Source organism: Diplotaxodon limnothrissa, linkage group LG16, assembly GCF_057381915.1.
Source record: "Diplotaxodon limnothrissa isolate DT_005_m linkage group LG16, D_limnothrissa_male_GT1.1, whole genome shotgun sequence".
NCBI lineage: Eukaryota > Metazoa > Chordata > Actinopteri > Cichliformes > Cichlidae > Diplotaxodon > Diplotaxodon limnothrissa.
This window is the reverse complement of record NC_140611.1, coordinates 17,161,116-17,177,432: the sequence shown is the minus strand read 5'-3', so window position 1 is coordinate 17,177,432 and position 16,317 is coordinate 17,161,116. Positions and strand designations below refer to the sequence as shown.

Here is a 16,317-nt window from a genome sequence, read left to right as displayed (position 1 = left end):
CACCCTAGTTTTAGTGTAATTTTGTGTGTTTTCTATTTATGTTACAAATAAATAGAAAAATCGTGGAAATAAATCAGCTAAGCTTAGCCCAGGCTGAATTTTAGATATTTTGTGCTGTACTTCCTAACACTAACCAACTCTTTCCTGTGGCCACTCAGGAGTACGCTAAACTGGCGTGCAGTAAGACTCATCCCTGCGGACACCCTTGTGGAGGAGTCAAAAACGAGGACAGCTGCCTGCCATGTCTGCACGGCTGTGACAAGAACACGGGCTGCCTGAAACAGGATGCGGATGACATGTGTATGATCTGCTTCACTGAAGCCCTGTCTGCTGCTCCTGCTATACAGGTAGCTCTTTGTTCGTTAAAAGCATCACATCGGGATTTAAATTTGTCCTCCTGTTTAATGTTTAACTTTTTGATCCGTTTCCAGCTGGACTGCACTCACGTGTTCCACCTTCAGTGCACTCGGCGTGTTCTTGAAAATCGCTGGCTGGGGCCTCGGATCACATTCGGGTTCATGTTATGTCCCATTTGCAAGGTAAAATGCTACTTGACCCTCTCTGACTTGCGGGAAGACAAAGGGACTGGACTATTTTCACCACACCTAAATTTTGATTGACTCAAGTTTAAGTGCTTTGTTGAAAAAGCGTTTGCCTCCCATACTGCGACTGCTTTTGTTCATTATCGTTTTAGCATGTGAAGTAAACCCAACACTTGCTGGCCTGTTTGTCTCGTTGTTTGCAGAACAAAATCAATCACTCTGTGATCAAGGACCTGCTCGATCCCATTAAGGAGCTTTATGAGGATGTGAGGAGGAAGGCTCTGATGAGGCTCGAGTACGAGGGTCTGCACAAGAGTGAGGCAATAACCACACCAGGGGCACGCTTTCACAATGACCCTGCAGGCTTTGCCATGAACAGATATGCATACTATGTTTGCTACAAGTGCAAGAAGGTACCACCTGGATGAAAGACCCAGTATATTTTAGTGGAACTGTGTTATAAGGATGGAGAATAAATGACGCTTTTCTTTTCCAGGCATATTTTGGGGGAGAGGCTCGCTGCGATGCAGAGGCAGGACAGGGAGACGACTACGACCCCAGTGAACTGATCTGTGGAGCATGCTCAGATGTGTCTAGGGCTCAGGTGGGAATTGTGTCTGCGAGGAGCACTTTAAATGAATAATATGACATCTGTAGAACTAACAGACCTATATGTTGTTAAGTGAATAACAATAAAGAAAGAAAGCCAAACCTTTCCTTAAAAATGGTGCTCATCTGTCCTTGAAGAGCAAAATATAAGCCCAGCCCTAATATCTTTTGTGTCCTTTCATCAGATGTGCTCCAAGCATGGAACAGACTTCCTTGAGTATAAATGCCGGTACTGCTGCTCTGTGGCTGTTTTCTTCTGCTTTGGCACCACACACTTCTGTAATGCCTGCCATGATGACTTCCAGAGGATGACCAGCGTCCCCAAAGAGGAACTGCCCCATTGTCCTGCAGGTGCTTAACAATTCCTATGTATTTTGTCATCATGTTATCGGCAATTGGCCACAAATTTGACATTTTGACCGTTGCAGACTTAGCTTTTGGAGCCATTTATGCATTAGACTGTGAAGTTTGTGAAGGCACTTGCAAGTTTGCTTATTAAGGTGAAGCATCCACTTGTTTCAGCATCTGCTTGTCACTCAGAGTATACGTGCCGCCTCCTAAGGCAGGGGTGTCAAACTCAAATACACAGTGGGCCAAAATTCAAAACTGGAACAAGGTCGCGGGCTAACATTACCGGTAATATTTATTGTAAAAAAAATCTTCCTCCAGATATAAGAATGAATCTTTTCTTATGGACTCAAACAAGTTTTGCTGAAAAACTGAATATGGAACAAGCAAAGCTTAATACTAAACAATATATATATTAGCTGTATAATACCAGTAGGCCAGCTCTAATAATAATTTGGTATGGCTTCGCGGGCCAAATGTAATTAGGCTGCCTGAGTTTGATACCTATGTGCTAAGGGATAACTTTAGTACAATTTTAATGAGTGGGTTATGAAAACAAAACAAAAACAGTTCCTGTTCAGATGGCATGAAAGAGGAACTTGGCAACAAAAACAAAAACTGTTTATTGTGGCACACTTCTCTTAACATGCAGGTCTGTGTGTTTCCACTTGTATTTGGAGTCAACTTCACGTGTTCATTTGAGAAACTGCAGTAGCCACGGCTTGGCTTAATCTTTAACCCTGGAAGTTGCTACTTAATAACAAATGACTGAAACTTGGTCACCTTGGTTACTGTGTACAGAGCCACTGTCTTTGAGGAGTTTAGATCAGTGAGAGTGTCCGTCTCTTACTCTGAATAATGATCGGCTGTAACCTGATCACACTGCTCGAAAGACGCAGCTGACCTTTTGCTGCTCCTGTGTTTGCATCTCCCATTCCTGTTGTTGCTGTTGTTGTTGTCGTCTACAGTATCTGCAGTTATTACAGATGCTAAAGAACAAAGGAAGGTTTTGTGACAGGCCTATTTGAGAAACATGATGTTCTTACATCTGTATAATCAGAATCAGAATCAGAATACTTTATTGATCCCTGGGGGAAATTATTTTTTGTTACAGTGCTCCATTATAAACCAACATTAAGACAAGACAGACAATACACTAACTAAGAATAGTACAATATATACATACATACATACATACATACATAAGTCACTCATAAATAAATAGTTGGAAAAGAAACATGTGTAGTTGTAGCAGCAAACAGTGTGTTAAGTGGATGCGTTGTACAGGGAGATGGCCACAGGCAGGAATGATTTCCTGTGTCGTTCAGTGGTGCTTTTCGGTAATCTCAGTCTCTCACTGAACGAGCTCCTGTGACTGACCAGCATGTCATGGAGTGGGTGGGAGGTGTTATCCAACATTGTCTTTATCTTGGACAGCATCCGCCTCTCCGACACCACCTTGAGGGAGGTCCAGCTCCATCCCCACAACATTGCTGGCCTTACGGATTAGTTTATTAAGTCTGTTGGCATCTGCGACCCTCAGCCTGCTCCCCCAGCATGCAACAGCATAGAGGATCGCACTGGCCACAACAGACTCATAGAAAATCCTCAGCATTTTCTGGCAGATGTTGAAGGACCTCAGTCGCCTCAAAAAATAGAGACGACTCTGGCCCTTCCTGTAAAGTGCTGTGGTGTTTTTAGCCCAGTCCAGTTTATTGTCAATGTGTACTCCAAGGTATTTATAGTCCTCCACAATGTCAACACTGACCCCCTGAATTGAAACAGGGGTCAAGTGTTTCCTGGTCTTCCTGAAGTCCACGATCAGTTCCTTGGTCTTTGCCACGTTGAGCTGCAGATGATTCTGCTCACACCACGTGACAAAGGAGTCGACCACAGCCCGGTACTCTGTCTCATCATCCCTGCTGATGCATCCAACCACCGCAGAGTCATCAGAAAACTTCTGAAGATGGCAGGTCTCTGTGCAGTGGCTGAAGTCTGTGGTGTAGAGGGTGAAGAGGAAGGGGGAGAGGACAGTCCCCTGTGGTGCCCCTGTGTTGCTGAGCACCTTGTCAGACACACACTGTGGGAGACGTACATATTGTGGTCTTCCTGTCAGGTAATCAACAATCCAGGACACCAGAGAAGCATCCACCTGCATCGCTGCTAACTTATCACCCAGGAGGGTCGGCCTGATGGTGTTGAAAGCACTGGAAAAGTCAAAAAACATGACCCTCACAGTGCTCGCCGGCTGGTCCAGATGGGTGTAGACACGATTGAGCAGGTAGATGATGGCGTCCTCTGTTCCGAGACGAGGCTGATAAGCGAACTGAAGGGGATCCAGGTGTGGTCTTACTATGGGTCGCAGCTGGTCCAGGATGAGCCTTTCCAGGGTCTTCATGATGTGGGAGGTCAATGCCACGGGCCTGTAATCCTGGGGGCCACTGGGACGTGGCGTCTTTGGTACAGGGACGAGGCATGATGTCTTCCACATCACCGGGACCCTCTGCAGACTCAGACTCAGCATAAACAGTTTATGAAAGACTCCACACAGCTGGGGGGCACAGGTCTTGAGGACAAGGGGACTCACTCCGTCTGGTCCAGCAGACTTGCCTGAGTGAAGTCTCCTCATTTGCATCTCAACCTGGTATTGAGTGAAGGTGATGGGTGGGGGAGGGGTGTCAGGAATCTCACAGGAGGCAACATGTGAAGAGAGAGGCTGGCACAGTGGTGTGGCTCTGGATTCCAGGCTGACTGCAGGTGAGGTTGTGGGGGTGGGAGCAGACACTGTGGTGTCGAATCTATTGAAAAACAGATTCAACTCGTCGGCTCTATTCTCACCTCCCTCAGCTCCCCTGCTGTTGGTTGGCCTGAATCCAGTGATGGTCTTCATGCCCCTCCACACCTCTCTCATGCTGTTCTGCTGGAGTTTCCACTCCAGCTTCCTCCTGTAATTGTCCTTAGCCTCTCTGATCTTGTCCTTTAGTAACACCTGGATCTTCCTCACCTCCTCTTTGTTGCCCCCTCTGAAAGCCCTCTTCTTGTTGTTGAGGAGGGCTTTGATGTCCTTAGTCACCCACGGCTTGTTATTTGGGTAACAATGAACAGTCTGAGCTGGAACAATGGAGTCGGTGCAGAAAGTTATGTAGTCTGTGATACACTCAGTAAGCCCATTGATGTCCTCGGCGTGAGGCTCACAGAGTGTTTCCCAGTCGGTCACCTCGAAACAGCCCTGTAGTTCTGCTAAGGCCTCCTCTGACCACCTCCTGACAGTCCTGGTGGTCACAGGTTCCCTCCTCACAATTGGCACATAGCGGGGGGTGAGGTGAATCAGGTTATGATCTGACCTACCAAGTGGGGGGAGGGAGGAGGAGCTGTATGCATCCTTGACGTTAGCATACTGTAAGTCTAAAGTTTTCTCTCCCCTGGTGGGACAGTCCACATATTGTTTGAATGTTGGTAGTGTATTGTCATAACTCTAGGATGACAAAATATTTTCGACATCCTGTCCTACGCTCCCTGCACCTGCCCAGAGTACAGTAGCTTGATCTCTTTTTGTATTTGCCCACCAGAAGGTTTAATGCTAATGTGTAAACGTTGTCCTCTCTGTCACAGGGCCTAAAGGCAAGCAGCTGGAAGGCACTGAATGCCCTTTGCATGTAGTCCACCCACCAACGGGGGAAGAGTTTGCTCTTGGCTGCGGGGTGTGCAGGAACGCCCACACCTTCTAAACAACAAGACTTTTTCTGAAAACCAGTTTGTCTACTGTGATTTCTGGCTGCTGCTGCTGAAGCTCAGCCGCCAAGTTTGGCTCTTGCATTGCCAAGACTCCTGGACACTGGACCAGGTTTCTGCTCTACGCCGAGAGTCCTCAGGTCTGCTCTTTCACCACCGTCAGTATCCTTGGATCCGCTGCGACCGCGAGCAGTAACTCGTTTGGGTTCAGAGTGACCTGAATGGGTGAGGGGAGGGAAGGAGGGGGACAAAAGAACAATTGAATTAAAAAGAAAAAAAAAAGAAGAAAAAAATAAATTTCTTGTGACGTGTTTGCATGCGGCCGTTGTATTCCCTCGGCTTCTATAGACGTTGCACACCTCCTGATCACTCAAGTGTAACAATACAAGTTTAAACATTGAATATGAATTAATTTGCATATAGACAACTGTGGATCAGCGTGGGTCTGAAAAAAAGTTGAAAAAAAGAAAATATGGAGCAGGCCGTGTTTCCAGCTTCCTAACTATAAATTTAAAATATTGTTGTATGTAAACTTTTTCGTAAACTTGTACAGTATTCTCCGCTGTCAAGTGCATCATGGGTTGACAGAAGAAGAAACAAAGGAGTTGAGTTGATGGATAAGACTGTTAAGAACATTATGTTTGGGAGGAAAATAGTGTACGATTTATCTAATCTTGTATATAATGATACTATTCAAAAATAGCTGTATTCCGAAGTTGCTACTCTTCACTTCAGTTTTGTTTGATATTCTGGGTTATGTTTTGAGCCAGAACTTTTAATGAAGTGCAATACTGGGTGTGCCTCCTATTTTGCAGCTGTTTAACCTATGGAATGTATGTCAATAAAGCCACTGTACATTTTTATACAGTAGACAGTCGTAATTTTCCCCCCTCTTCTAAATGTCACATCTCTTCTGTTGTCTGGAAATGAGAAGATGGATCCTGGCGGCTGCAGTGAACGATGGTGGATGTAAATCCTGGTTGTAATTTAAAAAAAAAAAAAAAAAAAGAAAGGATAAATTTATATTAAGACATGAAAAACCCCTCTCACAGTATGACTGACTACAGCTGGATGATTTGAGGGTGCCAGTCTTCACACCAAATAAAATATTGCACCTGTAATGCTTTTCCCTATTAGGAGGCAGGGGTAATGGGAGGGAGAGGGGAGGTCAGGGGGGTGGAGTATGGAAACAAAGCAGCTGCTGTTTAAATTTAAAAAAAAAAAAAAAAAAAAAAAAGCTTCATACTTGTGAATCTGCTCTGTAATATCTGTGGTGGATGGAGTCAAATGGTAATAAACCAGGTTCTTTGTTTTCGCAAAGTAAACACCGTGTCATCCATTAATGAGTGGTCACATTTCTGTATTCACGACTCAGAGGAAAAGCTAAAACATCGGTGCAAATGAAGAGAGGGGAAACTGTAAAAGAATGAGTTATCCTATCATAGAGTCAAAATGTTAGGTTTGTCATACTGACTATAATAGTGTGACGGTTGAAAGATTTAGTCTTTGAGCAGCATTAAATAACACACCTTTAATGCATTTCAAAAGGTTTAGCTGTGTGTTTCCAGATTTGCACCTTAAGTGCTGAATTCACATTAACTAATGAAGCACACTAACTTTTTCTTATTTTATCCTGTTGAAGTTTCTTGGGCACATGTGCAGTAAAAAGGTGCATGTAAGTCTGTGCACTGCTGGAAGATGAGTAAGAGACTGGCACCATGCATAGGTTGCAGGTCTGTTGCAGAGCTCCTCTCAGTATGGCGTCCCTGGTGTTTATTGCTGACAGGAGTAGCAGGATGAATTCTACTGTGTGCAGGGCTGTACTCTGACCAGACTGGAACTTTTCTTTGGTCTTCCTCTTTTCCTCCTGTCTGGCAGCTCCATTTTCAACCTCCTTTGTCCAATATATCCACTCTCCAAGAAGGAATTGTGGATATATTGCTTCACTACACGTCTCCAGCTGAGCTGTCCCTCTGACATACTCATTTCTAATGAAGTGAAAATCTAAGCGTCTCTTTCACCTCAACCTCCTTTTTGTTAATACCAGCAAGTCCAAACCATCTTGTAAACATTCCCTTTGCAGTTATCCGCCCTCTCTCTTCTTCACCTCTTTTGTGCACTGGCCATTGCTTTGGATGGTTGTACACAGTCATTTAAAATCCTCTTCTTGCTAGCTCCACTGTTTCTCCTCTCCCTCTTATTAACACACATGCAATCTGTAGTCTTCTACTAGCTTTCACCCCCTCTTCCCTCCAGAGCATACCTCCACCTCAGGGCTATCTTCCACCTGTTCCCTAAACATCAGTCTCTGGTTAACCTATCACCATTGCCAACAAGAAGGGGGTCAGAGCAGACCCCTGATTTAATCCCACCTCACCACTTTGTCACTATCATCGTGCATTTTAGATGGATTTTGTTATTTTAGTTGTAGTTTGTCTCCCTCTCTGTCTCTGGAACAGTATTACTGTATTCAAAAACATAATCTTCTCAAACAAGCAGTATTATATTTTGTTGCTCTCTAGAAATAATCATTGCGTTATGAAGGCTCCCAACAGGAAAAAAAAACACGCTGTATGCGATTTTATTTTATTAGGATTCGGGTGAGTTATCACTCAAACGGAGACGATCTTTACCAACAGCCATTTTGCATTATGTATCCCATAATGCACCGCTGCTGTCACGACAACATTTCGCCATTTCGGGTTTGGCGGACGCTCTGTAACTCCCGCGAAGGAATTAGGTCAGCCGAGCGGAGGTGTTTCTTCACTGAAAACATTTCTCGCTCGTTCTCGTTTTCCCGACGGCTCTCTTATCGTGCTCCGATGCGTGTTACCTGGCTGCTGCTGATGAACTTTACCAGCGTCGGCCCGGGCTGAAGAGTCGAGTCAGTTGTCGGATTTTCTAGCTAACAGCTAGCAAGCTAGCTGTGTGTAAACAACAAGGTAAGAGTCACTAGTAAATAAATAATGAATGTTTATAGACTTGGTATGAATGACCAGTGAGTACAGTGGGGTTTGGTATATTTGCAGCGAATCAAGTGAATTTGCAGCACCAGTTAACTAAGTCGCTCTGTTAGCTTGTAACACACTTTTACGTTAATAAATAAGCAATCGTTAACTTGGTTAGCGGTTGCATTTACTCCCCTGTTAGCTTGCTAACTTTACGAGCCACTTTATTGCATTTGTGTGCGTTCATTGTAACTATAGCACTGACAAGCTCAATAACGTTTGTTTATTTTTTCCTAAGTAAGGTTCCTAAGTAAGTAAGTAAGGTTTGTCTCTGTATATATATATGTGTGTGTGTGTGTGTGTGTGTGTATATATATATATGTATATGTATATATATGTATATGTATATATATGTATATGTATATGTATATATGTATATGTATATATGTATATATGTATATATATGTATATATAAATATATATATATATAAATATATATATATATATATATATATATATATATATAAATATAAAAATAACACAATTCTGTAACTGTAACTTCGGTCGTTGCTGTGCTTTTTGGAAGTCGAATTTCCCAGAGGAACCCACCCGAGGGATTAATAAAGTTCTATCTTATCTTATCTTGTGTGGCTGTAACGTCACCTCAGTCACGTTTCCTCTGAAATACGCAGTGTCACATGCGGTGCAACTTTGGTGTGAGCGTTAACGAGCGGTATAAATCCAACAGTTAAAGGCTTTAATTGTACTTTGGAAAAATGATGATTATTCAGAGAAACAAACATGAGGGGATGAAAACAGACAGATTTTTTTTAAAAAGCTGGAATGTCTGCAGACCCACCATCTGCACAATATGGTAGCTGCTAGGAATGTTTTAATTATTTTGCGGAGTGCGTCAGAGTGATAAACATGCACATTTAATCTGCACCTGTTAGTGCAGGGACAGCAGGGCTGCAGCTAGAGCTTATTGATTCGTGACGTCCTTGATTAGACACCTTTCAGAAGATTGGCACACGTTTCTAAAGTAATGGGCATGTGTAGATTTATTAATCAGTGCATTTTATTTTGTAAAAGATGAAACGGATGAAAGGAGGAGAGGAGGGAAGCGATGACTCCTCCTGTGAGAGTCCAGCGGAGGTTTGCAAGAAGGTGCGAAATCAGTTGAGCGAGGATTCGGAGCCACATGTTGCTGAGTCGCTGGACTGTAACTGGGCACGGCTGCCTCAAGAGCTCCTGCTGCATATCTTCCAGTACCTGCCACTGCTGGACCGGGCTTATGCCTCCCAGGTGTGCCGTGGGTGGAACCAAGCCTTCCACATGCCTGAGCTGTGGAGATGCTTTGAGTTTGAGCTCAACCAGCCAGCCAGCTCTTATCTAAAAGCCACACATCCAGATCTTATTAAGCAGATCATAAAGAGGCACTCCAATCACCTGCAGTATGTCAGCTTCAAGGTAAAAATGTCTGTGTAACTGCGTGTGCCCTCATTCTGGGTTCAAATGTTCATAAGCAGCTTCTGTTTAAAAATGTTTCTTGGATGTTTTTCGAGTGATATGCAATCTTTTCCTTGTTCTTATCAGGTTGACAGTAGTATGGAGTCTGCAGAGGCAGCTTGTGACATTCTTTCACAGTTGGTGAACTGCTCACTGAAGACCTTGGGCCTCATCTCTACAGCCAGGCCCAGTTTCATGGAGGTTCCAAAGGTATAATTAACACAATCACGAGGAGTCTGGGTCTTTACAGTGTCCTGCTCTTTAGATTTGTAAGCAAAATCAAAGGAATTCTTGTTTTAGTGTACATCCCCTCTTATCCACAGTCTCATCTTATCTGAGATTGGGTCTGAAAAGCAGCATTCTTATGCATGGCAAATGACACTTTTATTATCAGTCCCACATTTTCAAAAGGACACAGGACTTTCTTTATTTACATATCATGAGCTCTATTCCTTGAACCAGGTTTCATGGAATCTAGATGTCATTGAGCAAACTAGGCTAAGGGCTGGACATTTCTTTTTTTGGTGTGTTTGTTTTATCAAGGATTGGAACCTGCTGCACGTTCTGCTATGTGTAGAAACTGACACACCCACTGTCGTCACAGTTCGCATTTTAAAACCTTTGAGCTCCTGAGCCAGTTTTTAACAATCTTAGTTGAATTCTTTTGAATATTTCAAAATCAAGTTTAAGAACTTTTAGGTTAATTAAAGTAGAAAAAAATCACTTGTTTATGAACTCTTGAGATCTTTGTGACATTCAAAAGCTGTTTAAGAACCTGTGATGACGTCATAGAACTTGAAACGTGCAAACGGCCTCACTCGTTCACCAGGGTGTGCTCCTTTTAGCTTCTGTTTTAAAGACAGCATAAGCCTCTCACAGCCTGTGCTGCTTTTTGTGTGACTGTGGATAAATATTAGAGGACATGTTGTTCTTGGATTTTCTCACAATGCGGTGCTAGTTGCCAAGTTGCGAAAACACCTTTTGGCATAATAAAATCTTCTCAAAATTGCCATTATTACTCACATTCTGTCAGAGGGGACATTTGTTTGAAGCATTTGAACCAAAAGAAAGCTGAATGCAAAAAAACAAAGACTTGTTTTTTCCACATTTTGGAAAATAATAACATATTACATCATTTTCATCATAAATACTTTTTTGCTATTATAATATGTACCATAAAGTCAAATAGACACCCTTCCAATGCTTTGCACAAAAAGGTTTCCCCATTTCCTTGTCCTCAGTTTGTAATACAGATGTATGCAGTCTAGCTGTCTGCAGCACCAAAGCTTAAGATTAATTCAGAGGTCCACCCATGCAGTAGACACAAATGAACACACCCTCGCATTTCTTTATTTCAAATTTGTTTACCTTGTCTACAGATTAAATCTACAAATTAAATTTGTATGTAATCTTAACCCACTAATTGTGATTACATTAGGGTTTCTTACTGTACTCAGATTGCAGATTGTGTTTGTATTGTTATATGTAGCAGATTCCTAAGTTTAAGGTTGTCTCAGTAATTACAAATAGTGGTGTGTGAGCCATGACAGAGGTCTGCCTGACGTACCAGGCCCACCAAAAAACTGTATGTTAGTGGGACAGATTATGTTTGGGTAAAAGATCATTCCAGACACAGTTGATTAAATCTGGCATTTCGAAGGCGTCAGTCAGGTTTAAAGATCGTTACAATTCAATGTGTCATGTTTGTCCTTCCACAGTCTCACTTCATCTCCGCCCTGACCGTGGTGTTTGTCAACTCCAAATCGTTGTCTTCGCTGAAGATTGACGACACGCCAGTTGATGATCCATCTCTGAAGGTGCTGGTGGCCAACAACAGCGACACCCTGAAACTGCTGAAAATGAGCAGCTGCCCTCACGTCTCTCCTGCAGGTACAGTCTAAGTGCATGTGTTTTTATTTATTTTCTACTTCCAGCATGAATGGAAAATGAGTATAGCGCTGTGCAAAAGTCTTGAGCCACCACTCATTGCTTTTTTTTTTGCTTTTTTTTTTTTTTTTTTTTTTTTTTGCTGCTTAAAAAAAAAAAAAGAGAGACAGAATTTGGGTGTCAATGGGGGGGCATTATCAGTAGTTCGTCAGACCTTCTGAAGGTCTTTTCAAAGTTTTTCTTCAGACATTGGCTGCTTTACAGTCCTTGTACCTGAACATTTTCCAAGTAATGTTTTTGTTTATAACATTGACCTATGAATCATCTCAAGCATAAAAAGGCGCCTAACTCAAAGGATGACTATATCTTGTGTACATAACATGCCTGGATAGAAAAACCATCAATCATTGATTGGCCTTCTCAGCTGTTGAAACACATCTTTACATAGTGTTCTGTTGAGATGATCCCACAGCATTAAAGGCAGCCGACATCCAAACATAACAATTAGCATGTCCTTCGAGAATCCTGGATAACTATTGCTGAAGGCTACTTCAGTAAAGTTTGCATAACAGAGTTCAGGCTGTGTTGAAGAATAAAAGCGATCATACCAAAGTTGATCACCTTTATTGTTGCACAGACTCTGTATTTGCCTTATGCGTGGCGTTTCCACTTATGCGTCAATGTTTGAATAAACTGCTGCACATATTTTACATTTTTGAGGAACGTATAAAAAAAACGAGAGGTGGCTCAAGACTTGTATACTTTACGCTGTATTGATTGAAAAATCACACAGAACTTTATTCAGAGAGATAAATTGTTTAGGTTTTGACATAACTGATGAGTTGATAGCTGAACTTTATTTCTTTATTTAAAAAAACCTGAGAAGAGTCAAAACTATATGTCTGTAAAACTGGTAGTGGGAAACTAACTTTTAACCTCAACGACTCAGTAGATTTAGACCATCCTTCAATTTGTAGGTCTGATGAGGGACCATCTGAGATTATATGAGAGAAATCCCCTTTTCCTGAAATTCTGAGCTAATATGATTGCTGATTAAACTGCAACTTGTCAGGGGGATGCAGTCAACCTGTTCTTTGATTGAAAGTGAAAACACGATTTGAGAATTGGTCGCATTAATTGAAACGATCTGCCTGTGCTTTTAGGAATCCTGTGTGTGGCAGACCAGTGTCACGGGCTCCGAGAGCTAGCGCTAAACTACCACCTCCTGAGTGATGAACTCCTGCTGGCGCTCTCCTCTGAGAAGCACGTCCACCTGGAACACTTGCGAATTGATGTGGTGAGCGAAAACCCCGGGCAGCACTTCCACACCATCAAGAAGAGCAGCTGGGACGCTATGATGCGGCACTCGCCCAAATTTAACCTGGTCATGTACTTCTTCCTCTATGAGGACGAGTTCGGGCCCTTCTTTAATGAGGAAATCCCGGTCACACACCTTTACTTCGGGCGCTCAGTGAGCAAAGAGGTCCTGGGCCGAGTGGGCCTCCACTGCCCTCGTTTGGTGGAGCTGGTCGTGTGCGCCAATGGCCTGCGTCCTCTGGATGAGGAGCTGATCCGTATCGCCAAACACTGCACCCAGCTGTCAGCCATCGGCCTGGGTGAGTGCGAAGTGTCCTGCAGCGCGTTTGTGGAGTTCGTTAAAATGTGCGGCCGCCGACTGTCCCAGCTGTCCATCATGGAGGAGGTACTGATTCCAGATCACAAATACTCCCTGGATGAGATTCACTGGGAGGTGTCGAAGCACCTGGGCTGGGTCTGGTTCCCAGACATGATGCCGACCTGGTAGAGAGTGAAGCCTGTGCTCAGAGTTCAGTATGTCGGGTTTGTGGTGCGGAACAATCATTGCCTCCATGTTGCATTGAAAAGCCTCAGCTGGGAAGCTCGATGACAGCATGGAGAGCATGAACTTGCTGAACTCTCGTTAGCAGTGCAGGGATGTAATGTGGCACTCGACAACAACACAATGTTATCACATTATCATGGAAATGCCACAGAATTCCTGCTCGGCTTAATCCGTAGATGGAATTCAGCAAGCTGGCTTCGACCCACAGAAGAGGAAATTTAACTAAAAAGCAATGTTTTTATAACTGCAAATGGAGTTATATGTACATTATAGGCTGGGTGTGATAATCTGTGTTGTGAGAGGGGTGTGTGAGTATGTGCATTTATGTGTGAACGTGCGGGTGGGTGTTTACATGTTTTCCAACATTGAGCAGTAAATTGGGACAATTAGGTGCACAATAGCATGTTGTTACGCTACCACTTGGCCTACATAAATCCGGTGTGAGATAGCAGCTCTGCACTCTGCAATACAATATGGCATTGACCGCATGGTTGTCTGTACATAGGATGTGACAGAAGGTGTATTTGTCATGTGTGGCTGAATTTTGCAGAAGAGTAGCTGGGTCCTACACCTCATTTTAACCTAATTTAAAGAACAGTGGTTGTGTTGTTTGTCCTCCTCGCCTGGGGAGCTCCAGTCGTGTCTCACAAACCACGATTGTTGAACAAATGGAAGATGGCGGAGAGAAAAAGAAATGTGTGTGTATATAGGTGTCTAAATTGTGACGTGAAGGTGTATAGTGTTGATTGATGTCATTGATTTTTATTTTTTCTCAAAGTTATATTTTGAGGAGGTTTTTTTTTTTTTTCTCCCCCTGCATCAAACACAAATTGGCCTGACAAATGATTTTATCTATTTTGGAAAAAGGTTTATGTACAGTTTTAGATTTCTTAAGCACCTTAGATGAATACCAAATGAGATGGAATACACCTGGTCCTTGAGACCAAATATGGTGATTATTTATACTGTACTGGGGCTTTGTTGAGTCAAATCCCCAAGTGCTGCATATTAAAGTTGTAAAGCTCTAATTAAAACAATCAAATAATTCTATGTAAATAGTGCACAGAAATGTCTGAATTTGGAGGGTAGAGATCAGCGGTCTCAGTTCTTCACGCTCAGATTAATTTGTAATGATTCAGTAGACTAGTCTGTATAGCTGTTGGCTTACAGTGCATGCTGGAAATGCAAATCCAACCCATTTGTTTCTCAGATGCATTAAAATGAAAATATTTTTTATGTAGGTTTCATTTGTATCTTCTGCTATTTGCCTGTTCAAGCTCTAAACCCTGGTTCTCTGTTGTGGATATCTGCCCTTCCAATTAGTCCACATTTGTTTCTTCATCATGCTATCTTGTATACATGAGAGGAAGCAGTATTCACCCATTATAAACACTGTCTGCAGATTTTTCTTGTGTTCCAAACATCCATTCATTTCAGTCAAGAGGTTTGGCAAGTCAGATGAGTGAAACAGTTTTGTTTTTTTCCTTTAAGAAGGAAGTCAAATGCATCTGTATATAAAAACGCTGTGTGTTTGATTAATATGAGTAGAAATGTATTTCTTTATTTCACCCTCTGTCAGGGTTTGAAGTTTCCTTAACTGGTGGCTTGTCTTTTATAAAACCAGAGTGCAAGTTATCCTTTACTAGAAGGATCTTTTTCATACTATAGCCACTAGAGAAGTTAAAAACTGTGTAATTGATTAATAGGGATTATGCTTTTTTTAATGAATTTCAGTTTTTCAGTTAAACAAAAGCAACCAGCAGTGGTATTTTTCTTTGTTTAGCTGGGTTTAGCTTCCACCTATTGTCGCCGTGGTTTTGTTGGATACAGGTGGTCCTAATGTTTTGAGTCCACTACCACAAACTCGATCCTTGGAGGGATTTTATTACTTCCTTTAATGTAGTGGAAAAAGACCCTGTTTTGTGTGTGCGTTTTTAACAAAACACACACAAAAACAGTTGCCTTGAAGTGTTTTATATTTCAAGGTAAAACTATAGTAATAGAGAGAAAACCCCAACAATTACATGACGCCCTATGAGCGAGCACTTGGTAACAGTGAGAATGAAAAACTCCCTTTTAACAGGAAGAAATCTCGTGCAGAACCAGGCTCAGGGAGGGGCGGCCATCTGCCACACAACTGCTTGGGGTAATGGGAGGAAGATGGAGAAAGAGTATGCATTTATGGCGTATACATATTAAATATTTAAAGGTTTTTGGTAGTGGACAAACCTTATGCAGCACTGCATGTCAATAAAAATGTAGTTTATTTCTGCCAGATTTCATTCCTTTTTACTCAAGTTTTATTTCATATACAATAACTGAGAGACTTGTTGCAAGAGGTGCTTCTTAGTATTATTGAATGAATATAGCCTCTTCACAGTATTTGTTTCTCATCACTGAAGAAGTGGATATCTTTGCTCATGTACATTAGCATCTGAAGGGTACAGTAACACATCTCCTGGTTATTTTATTTGAAAATGTGTGCAGTGCATTAAACAGTGGCCCTAACGTGAAGCCTGTTTTCACTGAGAGCTTGTCTGTATTTGCTTTTATTGGACTATTCGGCTGGGAAAAAAATGCTTCACATGGTAAATGCTGACCGAGAGAGCATTATTTAAATTTTGTCACGAATATGATTGTCATAATTATTATTTGAACTTTATTTGGGAGTTAACAGGTGTTAAACACTCTCCTCTAGTTTTGCTTCTGTATGACAAAAGCTTTGTCTGCTTTGCTTTACTGGTCACCTGTCTTGAAATTAAAATTGTTTTGGACATGTGATCTCACACTGTAATAAAAATTTGTGAATGTACTCTGTGCAACTTTCATGTAATTATTTTTCTTTATTAACACACGTAGTTAAACTCCATAAAAGGACTCC

The 16,317-nt window shown here is 42.2% G+C and overlaps 2 protein-coding genes across 4 annotated transcripts in view; both read left to right on the top strand.

Moving 5' to 3' along the window:
• Positions 1–6,372, top strand: part of mycbp2 (MYC binding protein 2) — a 67,501-nt gene extending 61,129 nt beyond the window's left edge. For all 3 annotated transcript variants that reach the window (XM_085374804.1, XM_085374802.1, XM_085374803.1), the window contains 6 exons: positions 159–347; positions 432–539; positions 746–955; positions 1,039–1,146; positions 1,337–1,502; positions 5,112–6,372. In XM_085374804.1, coding sequence (XP_085230930.1) covers positions 159–347; positions 432–539; positions 746–955; positions 1,039–1,146; positions 1,337–1,502; positions 5,112–5,227 — 897 coding nt within the window. In that variant the 3' untranslated portion in view covers positions 5,228–6,372. The remainder of the gene's footprint in view (positions 1–158; positions 348–431; positions 540–745; positions 956–1,038; positions 1,147–1,336; positions 1,503–5,111) is intronic.
• Positions 6,373–7,933: 1,561 nt separating this feature from the next.
• On the top strand, positions 7,934–16,219 carry fbxl3a (F-box and leucine-rich repeat protein 3a). Its single transcript, XM_085373897.1, has 5 exons — positions 7,934–8,173; positions 9,272–9,649; positions 9,776–9,898; positions 11,407–11,578; positions 12,739–16,219. The coding sequence occupies exons 2-5, from the start codon at positions 9,272–9,274 to the stop codon at positions 13,377–13,379; spliced, it is 1,314 nt and encodes a 437-aa protein (XP_085230023.1). The 5' UTR covers positions 7,934–8,173; the 3' UTR covers positions 13,380–16,219.
• Positions 16,220–16,317: the final 98 nt, after the last annotated feature.

Coding starts and splice junctions, on each gene's coding strand:
- fbxl3a (XM_085373897.1), top strand. CDS start 9,272: ATGAAACGGATGAAAGGAGGAGAGGAGGGAAGCGATGACTCCTCCTGT. Junction 9,650..9,775: donor TGCAGTATGTCAGCTTCAAG/GTAAAAATGTCT, acceptor TGTTCTTATCAG/GTTGACAGTAGTATGGAGTC. Junction 9,899..11,406: donor GTTTCATGGAGGTTCCAAAG/GTATAATTAACA, acceptor GTCCTTCCACAG/TCTCACTTCATCTCCGCCCT.